This window comes from Callithrix jacchus, chromosome 5 (genome assembly GCF_049354715.1).
Source record: "Callithrix jacchus isolate 240 chromosome 5, calJac240_pri, whole genome shotgun sequence".
NCBI classification, from domain to species: Eukaryota; Metazoa; Chordata; class Mammalia; order Primates; family Cebidae; genus Callithrix; species Callithrix jacchus.
In genome coordinates, this window is record NC_133506.1 from 28,266,726 (window position 1) to 28,277,136 (window position 10,411).

Below are 10,411 nucleotides of genomic sequence, written 5' to 3' on the forward strand. Positions count from 1 at the left end.
AGAATCTGATGTTTATTGTATTATAAATCACGGGCAAGTAGGCAGAAACACAGGCACATGCCATCACGCCCCACTATTTTTTTGTGTTTTTGGTAGAAACGATATGTTGCCCAGGCTGGTTGCTAACTCCTGAGCTCAGGCATTCCTCTCTCCTCAGCCTCTCAAAGTGCTGGGATTATAGGCAAGCCACCATGCCCAGCGGCGGGTTTCTTAATCACCAGTGCTGGATAGGCATTGCGTTTCCTGAGTGAGTAAGCATGGATATATAGCTTCACCATTCACTCCAGTTTTTGTTTGTTTTTAATGAAAGTCAGTTTGTACAAGTTCCCTCCCTTCTGTATGGCATCACGTACTTGAGCTGCAGGGAATCATGCATTTCTTACAGTTATCTACCTGAGTGTGTGAGAGATTGTGTATGAGAGAGAGTATGTGTGAGTGAATGTGTATGTGTATGTGTTTAGACACACAGATTTTCAAAGGAAGACTGGTGGTGACTGAATATGCCCTCTGCTGATGCATCCGCAGTTTCAGGAAGTAGGACCTGGCTGAACACACTTGCGGAGAGCCTCACTGGGGTTCTTTCCTGGCTGCTGTCTTGTCTGCTGATGGAAAGGTGTCTGGCTTCGGGCCCTGACCTTGATGAGAGCTCTTGGCACACGTTGAAGGCCTGGAACATCATCCCCCAACTCCACGGTTATCAGTTCTTGGCCAACCCTGCAGCTGCCTTTTCAGCCCATGTCATGGTGGTTATTCTGGTGTCAGTCTCTCTACTGGAGCACGAGCACCTCAAGGGCATCAAGCGAGTCGGTCTTGTTTGCGGCTGCAGCCCCAGCACAAAGTCTGATGCCTTGCTCTGCCCCTGCTCTTGGAAGGCCTGGCTGAGGCAGTTTCCCTATCTCTTCCCGTTTCAAAGGCACCCACCCATCAGGTTCTTCAAGGAAGAAACTTCACGCATCTCAGGCCTATCTTCTCTCCATCTGTCCCTGAACCTCTCATTCCTTGGCCCCTGTGCCTGAGTATTGATCACCCCCACCTAGAACCCATGGCTGCACATCACCAAACGGAGCACATGCTTTCCTTGAGCCAAATGTGATGACTGTGCAGTGGCACTGCTTACTGAGGTCTGCTCTCTACAGTATCTCACATGGGATTGTCTGTAAATGTGTCAGAACACTTCCAAGAAGGCATTACTGTCCCCATTCTACAGATGAGGAAACTGGTGCTTGGAGAGTTAGGGAACTTGCCCGAGACCCTGCGGTGAGCAGAGGCTGTCTGGCCCCAGAGCTGATTCTCTCTCATGAAGGCAGCTCATATAGCGAAGCACACGCTATGGTAGGGTTCTCCTTGTCCTGGTGTTTTACCGCTTCTCAGGAGGTCCCGTGGGGTGGGTGTCTACAATGTGTGCGCTTTAGGAGTGTCCCAAAAAGAGTGTTTTGTTCCACTTCTCCTCTATTGCTGGCTCGTTCTGTGTGTCTCAGGACACATTTCTCAACCTCTCTGGGCTCGACCCCTGTACAGCAAAGGCTCTGGGTTGATAATATGTAAATGCTGTCTTCTAATCTGATAGTGGCATTCTTGGCCTTGGGTATTCTGTGTTTCTTTTTTGTCTTTACTTGTTGGCTCCACAAAGCAAAACTTATTATTGTCAATAATCCTTATTATCTAACTTCATGTTGATGTTGGCTGTGTAGACCAATTCTTGCCACGTTAGCCTTTTGCTCTTATGAAATGAACAACTGACACGTAATTATTACTGTTTTCCATCACACACAGTGTCATCCTGACCCCCATGCATAGGGTGTTCACCGTGTGTCAGGGCTGCTCTCAGATAAAACCTCTTCTGTTGAAACCTGGCTGGCCTTCACTTCTTAACAAGGTTGAGAACAAAAGTGACTTTGATTAGAATTGTCCTAATCTGGTTTATCAGTAGCAGGGGAATTGATAAGTATTTATCAAAATGCATCCAAAGTGAGATGGTTTAATGGATAGGCAGAGGGGAGAGATGTGATGAAGTCAGTACGGCGGAATGGTAATAAGTGGGTGTCTGCCCAACGGGAACGGGGCACTCCTGGTACAGCTGGGAGAAAAAAAGGCCAAACCTACTGGAAAATTCTACAGAGATAATTGTCATATCATTTTTAAATTAATTAAAATAAATTAATTTTTTTGAGACAGAGTCTTGCTCTGTCACCCAGGATGGAGTGCAATGGTGTGATCTTGGCTCATTCCAACCTCCATCTACTAGGTTCAAGTGTTCTCCTGCCTCAGCCTCCCGAGTAGCTGGGATTACAGGCACATAACACCATGCCTGGCTAATTTTTGTATTATTAGTAGAGACAGGGGTTCACCATATTGGCCAGGCTTATCTCGAACTCCTGACCTCAGGTGATCCACCTGCCTCAGCCTTCCAAAGTGCTAGGATTATAGGCGAGAGCCACTGCACCCAGCTGATTGTTCCATTAAAATGAGGCCAGCGGAACAGAGTTAGGTTTTAATTTGCTCAGTTAATAATCTCTAGTGTTTTGCCTGAAAATGGTTTATTTTGAAGTAGGACCTCCAGTCCAATTGTAAACTTCTAGGGAAAGAATACCAAGTCTGCTCTCTGGGGTTCCAGAGTCACCGCTGAGCCACAGTGCAGGGAAAAGGCAGACTCTGGCTTGCAGCAATTCTTGACAGCTGTAATGGCCCTTGGGCCATGCCCAGGCCACTGCCTGGGTCTGTGCAGCCCAAAAGCGAAGAGTGGTTTTCACATTTTTTAATGGTTGGAAGAAAATTCAAAGAATAATGTTTCATGACATCTGAAGATTACATGAAATTGAAATTGCAGTGTCTATCCATGAAGTTTAACTGGAATAGAGCCACATCTTTTCGTTTACAAATTGTCCATGGTGGTTTCTATGCTACAGCCACAGAATTCAGTAGTTGCAGCTGACCATCCGGCCCACAAAGCCCAAACTATTTACTGTCTGGTTCTTTACAGAAAACCTTTGCCAGCCTCTGTCTTACAAGATGGAGACATTACTTCTGCACTCTCAGCAGAGATGAGGCAGTCAGATTCCAAGCACGTAAGACCACATGGCGACCATATCCCATGACCTACACCCTTTGCTCTTTGATTTCTTTTACTTTCTGAAATGCACCTTTGTTTTTATTTCATCTACTCTAGTAGCCACAGTCGTTGGCTCTATCCAGCACATCATAGAAAGTTCCCGGGCTTCTCCATCAGCCTTGCCTTAGCTTTACGTATTAGGTATGACCAAAAGAAGAAAATGTTGTCCCTAAGAATTCGGTATAATAAAAAATCAACCTCGAATTGCAGGTTTACATTGACTTTCAGAGATTTTCTCAAAAGAAACAATAATTGCCCCTTCAATGTGAAAGTCGAGAACAAAACCCAGGAAAGCGCCCTTCACCCTTCTCCGTAGGAGACCACACACTGTGCACATGTAGCTCTGACACGTGTTTCCTGGGAGAAAACCAGTAACACAGACAATTAAGAACCATTACACAATTAATTCGCATTTCACTGGGATGTTTACTGGCTCCCTGTGGCTTAAATGTTCTCAAAGCCGCACTGTATAACCACAGGACAGACAGAAAAAGCAAGTTCAAGTGGCCTCATAGAGACATGGCTTCAGGAAATCATTTTTTCCTAGAGTGCCACATGCAGAAGTGAGGTCCCTGAAATGCGCAGCGGGTCACCTCCATGGCAGGACTCAGCATTGCTGGCTGATTGCTTTTGATGAGTTCAGTGACTACTGACACACACTCGCATAGATGGTTCTCATGTGTCTGTGTTTACCGCATTGTACGTGACCTTTTTCCTTTCCCTTTAGCTTTTCTGGGTTTTTATTTTATTTTTTTTCAGCAGGAAAGCCAGAGAAACTTGAACTTGATTCTGAAGTGTAATGTGAAGTAGAAATAGGCAAATTAAGTATTGTCAAATTGAATATTGATCCAATGCCTTTAATCAGGGCCCTCCGCTTAGTGAGGACCACTTGTTCATTCCAAGTGAACATGTTCATTAATCACCTGTTATGTGCTGTGTACCACATTACCCAGGTGAGCTGAAACAGGTGCGGTCACCACGCACATGGAGCTTGCAGTTCAGAGGGGAAAGGGGTGGCTCCTCAGTTCACTGCACAAGTGAATGTGAAACAGCAACTTGATGAGGGCTCAGTGGTGAAGACAGGGAGGCGGAAGTGGGAAGGCTCCAGTGGGACAGCACAACACTCCTGGGGATCCACCTTGGAGGCACTGCTTGGCATTTAGGTCTTTGAGCAGAAATCAGTGGCAAGGCATTGAAGAATTTTAAGCAAGGAAGTGAAGTGACCAGATTTGCATTTCAGAAAGCTCACTCTTAATTGCCTAGTGGAAAATGGATTGTAGGGGACAAGATGAGTGTGTCACCACTTAGGAGGTTGTTGCAGAGATAGCAGTAATACCTGATAGTTTTGTTGACTAGTGTGGTGGCAGTGCCCAGGGAACTGGTGAGGACTGCAGGAAGTCTTGTGGAAGTTGGGGAGGAATGGCAGGACCAAGGGCCAGACAGTGTGGAGAAAAGAGGAGTGGAGACTGGAGAGAGGCTTGGGAGAACTAGTGGGCCGGGGGTGCCATTTGCTGAGATGGGAGGAAGGGCCTGGTTTGGCAGAGAGGATGGTGAGTTTGGTTGTGGATGGGAGTGTTGACCATGAGACATTTTGGAGGAGCTACATGAAGCCACCAAGTGGGCACTTAATGTGTTTCTTTCTGGAGCTCAGAGAAGTGACCCAGGCCATGGGCACCTGGCTGAGCTCTCCTGCCACTGTGTCCTTCCTCCTGTATCCTGCTACCCCACCACACCACACCTTGTTCCTCAGTCCCAGCCTGTGAAGGCCTCTGCCTTTGGAGGTGCCTGGCCTCCTCTGTGGTCTTGCAGCTCCCTGCATCGCTGCCACAGTGCTCTCAGTCCTCCCGGCCAGCAAAGATCTCTCCCCCTCCCGCTGTGGCTCTTCTTGTATGGACCACGGCTGGCAAATTAGGCTCTTTCTACTCCTAGACTTTTATAATCTACCCTCCCCTGCAGCACCTATCCCTGTGTCCTCAGGTATCGGGGGAGGTGGGGAAATGATACACATCCCCACAGTTGTGTTTGCGTGTGTGTGTGTGTGAGAGAGAGAGAGACTTGCTGTAAAATGGGTTCTTGCAGGCTCACCTCACTGGCAGGTCCCCACAATCCTGGCAGCTCTAGGACTATCAGCTGCTGACCCTTCCAGATGCTCATAGAGGTCTTCCATGCTTCATGGAGAAATGGCTGTGAGCACTACTCAGTCATGGCAATTAAAGAAACAAGCACTAAATTTACAGGGAACACTGAAAATAGCCTAGAAAAGATACCATAGTGGAGCATGCTTTTCTGGGAAAAAAAAAAGGAAATTATACCAAAAGGTAGATTTTTAAGCCAAAACAACCAGACTTGGCCCAAAGGGACGGAAAAGATGTATTTGCAGGGTTTCCCGTGTCCGGAAGAGCAAGGCTCCGGCCGTGAGAAGGGCGGTGGTGGTGTGTGGTGTGGGGCAAAGTGTCGAGCCATGCACCAAGAATGGTTTCTCTTCTGACATCTCCTGTGACCATTCAGACAAGTCTTAAAAGAATCTTAAATTTATTAAAATTGCAAAAGCTCCTGAAAAGGCACATGGAGAAATCATGTCACCTAGAGCCATTTTCTTGCTGTCTTGGCCTCAGTCGAGAGGTCACTCGGTCCTGGATGTCATGCACACTAGCTTTTATGTGACAGTTGCTGTGCTGTCCTCCAGCTGTTGATTTTGGAATCCTTTCTTAAGCTGTTAGTATCGTCGCCACTGGTTTGACTAAGTGTTTTAACTTCCTCCCCAACATCTGGAATTCCCCACTGGAAGTGTTTCATTTTTAGCTTGCCTAAAAGCACTAAAGCTTTACACACTGCTGTTTTCCAGAAGACTGTTGAAGGGAAACCAGTCCTCTGCCTCAGGGGCCCATGCAGTCATCCTCCCCCAAAAACACATGGCCCCACGCAGGTACAGCTCAGCAGTTGGGGGTGGGCCATGCTGACCTGCCGAGGGGACACACACAAGACAGGAGCGATGCTGTTGAGCAGCGACCCTCCCAACAAGGCCACGCTGCATCCCAATATCTTCCTTTTACTTTTAAAATCTGGGAAGTAAGTGCAAAGTTCTGGCCTCCAGTGACTCAAAGTGCTAATAATGCATTAATTACAAAAATGTTAGTCTCATTGTCTTTTTTTTTTTCCAGAACTTAGACTGTTTCTTTATTTTGCAGGCATGAAAACAAAAAGAAACCCATGATCAATTTAATATCTAATGGTAAGAGAAATAACTGGACACCAGATTTTCATTTTTTGTTTTAACCAAAAAACTCTGTGACATGCATTTGTGGTTTACACCCTCGTGTGAGTCCCGAAGTGGCCATGCTCACAGGGACTGCCCTTGCAGCTCTCCCTGGGGTGGGACCTGAGAGCTTCTGGAGGCACAGTTCTTCGTAGACAGGGCCACACAGGTGCTATGGACCACAGGGGCAGAGCATTGTAATTTGCAAGTGTGAGTTTGCAGGGGATCCTGGCCCCACATCTCATTAATTACCAGCATTATGTATTTTACCAATAAAATGTTTCTTGCCTCTCTCCCCATCCTCAGAAGTACTCGTTGCTCATGACCAAGACAGGCTCTTGGAGTAACTAACTGGTTTCTTCATACCCAGTCCCTCCCAGCTCCTGACTATCCTCCACCTGACCACCAGCCTCCAAACCCTGGCTTCCCCCACCTTTCTATGTAAGGACTACCGATGCCTCCCCACCGCCTGCAGGGCAGAGTCTGAGCTTTCTCCATTCCCGGGAGGCCCCAGCCCTGCTCTCCAGCTTATTCGTCCCAAGGTTCTGTCCTCTTTGAGTCAAGCCACGGTCAGTTTTTGTCAGCTATTCCACACCTGTGCCTCTGTATTTTTGCCCATGTTGTTCCTTCTGTAGGGAGTCTCTTTTCCTTCTCCTCAGCCCAGTGAGCTCCTATTCATCCTTCAACACCCTGCTCACAGGAAAGATCTAGGCCTACTTCTACCGTGACACTGTGGCATACCCATTGCCCAGCTTGGGCTTTCTCAACTCCTGTCTCCTTAAACCCCCTTATACCTTAAATTAAAGGTATAATTTGATTAATAGTTTTATTGCTAATAACAAAGATATTTACTATTTTTTAAACACCCAATGTGTCCCACTTTGCTAACCCAGCATGGAAACGAATTCAGAGCTGCTATAGTGCCTAGGCCTAGGAATCTGCATTTTTAGCAAGTACTCCAGTATGAATCACTCTTCTAGAAGGACAGCTACCTAATGCTGGGGAGACGAGTACCCAGTGGGTTGTGATGCAGAGTATGGGCTTGAGTCAGATGACTTGGTGGGACTCCCGGCTTGGCCACTCACTGGCATTGTGATTGTGGCCAGTTACTTAACCCCTCAGCCCCAGTTTGTTTGCTCAGTAAAATGGAAACATTAATACTTACCTTGCCAGGCTGGTGTGAGGATGAGATGGGGTCACATATGAGAAGTCAGCACAGAGCTGGCAGGCGGTACGTGCAGGTGTCAGCAGAGTCACGAGATTCTTGCTGTAGTAGATGTGGTCAGCTCCACCACCACATCCTGCCGGCCACCTGAAGGCACCTCAGCTCCACCGGGCAGCTGTGTCTGTCTGCCTGAGGGCTTTCTCTGGCTGCAGGAGCAGACTCAGCCCTCACAGGGCAGCCCAAAGTGCCAGGGAGTTGATGCCCTGGGTTAAGAGCAACCCTCAGCCAACAGAGACCAGTTGGTGATTGGGAACCCCGTTCCTTTGCTCTTCATTGGGACAATCTGGGGAGAGCCCTTCAGGCTCTGAGGGGGCCCCAGCAGGCTGAGCCTCGCCTGTCCACTCACTACCAGGCAGCCACTCGTCATCATACCCTTCACTGGCTTCCCGTCTTCCTGTATCACTGTCCCCATGGTTCCTGGGATCACCTCTCAAATAAACAATGTGGACCAAAGTCCTGTCTCAGGCTAAACAGCTCTGCTTATTCCTCAGCCATATCTTTCCCTTCTCCTCTCTGCTCTCATAAAGAAGAGAGAGAGATGAAAGTGGAGGGGCAGCTGGGGAGGGGCGGCATCAGGATGATACAACACCCCAGGGAACCCTGCTTCCATGTTAACTCTGACTTTATTTATTTATTTGTTTGTTTGTTTGTTTATTTATTTGAGGGAATTTCGCTCTTGTTGCCCAGGCTGGAGTGCAATGGCATGATCTCGGCTCACTTCAGCCTCTGCCTCCCAGGTTCAAGCGATTCTCCTGCCTCAGCCTCCCAAGTAGCTGGGATTACAGGCATGTGCCACCACGCCTGGCTAATTTTGTATTTTTAGTTGAGTTGGGGTTTCTACATGTTGGTCAGCCTGGTTTCGAACTTCTAACCTCAGGTAATACCCCTACCTCGGCCTCCCAAAGTGCTGGGATTATAGGCGTGAGCTACCGTGCCCGGCCATTAACCCTGACTTTAAATCCCTATCCTGTAATAAAGAGTTGGGCACCACAGAAGGGAAAAGGAAGTATTCTACAAAGTGTTTTCCATAACACTGCATAGGACACACTTTGAAATGTGGACATTTGTGCAATACGGACATGCATTTGCGTGTATCTGGTCAGGTACATCATGTGGTGTCCCTGTGAGGCATTTTGCAAACTGACACTCTGTTAACCAGTCCTTCTGTGCTGTGCTGTTTTGTAAGCTCTTAACTAGAGTGCAGAAGTGTTAAATGTCTGTCTGGTTTTATTTTCCAGCCCTCTGGGATGAGTCTGACGACAGTAACTCAGAAATTGAGGCTGCTTTATGCCCTAGAAACTATAATGCCGACGATTCTGATGATTTTTATGACTAATATGCTGTAACATCTGTTGGAAATGAAGTCTTTAAACAAATTGAAATCCTGTGTTCATATGTGATGCCAAAATAAATATGTTCCTTTAAGTTTTCTAATTGTTTCATAGGAGAACATAGGACTACATTGCTATTCAAGTGAAATTTTATAAATATGAACTTGCATAATCATTTTTAAGTGTCATCGTGAAGCAAAGTGAGGAATGCAGTGCCTATCAAAATTCAAGTTGCTTTCTCTGTAGGAATTAGCCAGCCAATCTTAAATTCATATGGAAATTCAAGAGACCCAGAATAGCTAAGACAGTCTTGAAAAAGAAATACAGTTAGGAGGCCAAGAAATACAATTGGGCAGATCACTTGAGGTCAGGATCCTGTTCGAGACCAGCCTGGCAAACACAGTAAAACCCCATCTTTACTAAAAATACAAAAATTAGCTGTGTGTGGTGGTATGCACCTGTAATCCCAGCTGCTTGGGAGGCTGAGGCAGTAGAATTGCCTGAACTTGGGAGGTAGGCAGAGGTTGCAGTGAGCCGAGATCATGCCACTACACTCCAGCCTGGGTGACAGAGCAAGACTCTGCCTCAAAAAAAAAAAAAAAAGAAATACAGAGTTGGAGTTCTCACATTTTCTTATTTCAAAACTTAATGAAAAGCTACAGTAATTGAGATACTGTGGTACTAGATTAACAGAGATCAATGGAATATTGACTCTGTTGATTTATATATATCTAGAAGTGAGCATCCAAAAACAAACTCTCACATTTGAGCCAATTTTAATTTTTGACAAGGGTGGCAATTTCTGCTATTCTATGGAGGAAAGAATAGTCTTTTCAAAAAATGATGCTGGGACAAATGGATAGGCACATGCAAAAGAATGAATGCGGATCCCTACCTCACACTCTATAAAAATTAACCAAAATGGACCAAGAAACTAAATGTTAAGAGCTATAACTATAAAACTGTTAGAAGTAAACATAGATGGCTGGGCGCAGTGGCTTACACCTGTAATCCCAACACTTTGGGAGACTGAAGCAGGCCGATTGCCTGAGGTTAGGAGGTTGAGAGCAGCCTGGCCAATATGGTAAAACCCCATCTCTACTAAAAATACAAAAATTCGCTGGGTATGGTGGCAGGCGCCTGTAATTCCAGCTACTTGGGAGGTGGAGGCAGGAGAATCACTCGAACCTAGGAAGCAGAGGTTGTAGTGAGCCAAGATTGCACCATTACACTCCAGCCTAGGTGACAACAATCAAACTTTATATAAAAAAAAAAAAGTATAAATTTCTATGACCTTGGATTAGGCAACAATTTCTTAGATATAACTTATACCCTTAAATATAACCCTTAGATGTGGTTGCAAAAGACTACATTGAGGTCAGGAGTTCAAGACCAGCCTGGCCAACATGGCGAAACCCTGTATCTACTAAAAATACAAAAAGTTAGCTGGGCATGGTGGTGCACACTTATAGTCCTAGGTACTCCAGAGG

The 10,411-nt window shown here is 46.3% G+C and overlaps 1 protein-coding gene across 13 annotated transcripts in view; it reads left to right on the forward strand.

Moving 5' to 3' along the window:
- KIZ (kizuna centrosomal protein) overlaps positions 1 to 9,015 on the forward strand; it is a 111,555-nt gene extending 102,540 nt beyond the window's left edge. For 10 of the 13 annotated variants that reach the window (XM_035298467.3, XM_078371506.1, XM_078371507.1 and 7 more), the window contains 2 exons: positions 6,298 to 6,341; positions 8,829 to 9,015. In XM_035298467.3, coding sequence (XP_035154358.3) covers positions 6,298 to 6,341; positions 8,829 to 8,926 — 142 coding nt within the window. In that variant the 3' untranslated portion in view covers positions 8,927 to 9,015. Of the gene's footprint in view, positions 1 to 2,980; positions 3,066 to 6,297; positions 6,342 to 8,828 lie in introns of all 13 variants that reach the window. The other 3 variants (XM_078371505.1, XM_017971997.4, XM_078371508.1) reach the window with 1 other exon arrangement.
- The last annotated feature ends 1,396 nt before the right edge of the window (positions 9,016 to 10,411 follow it).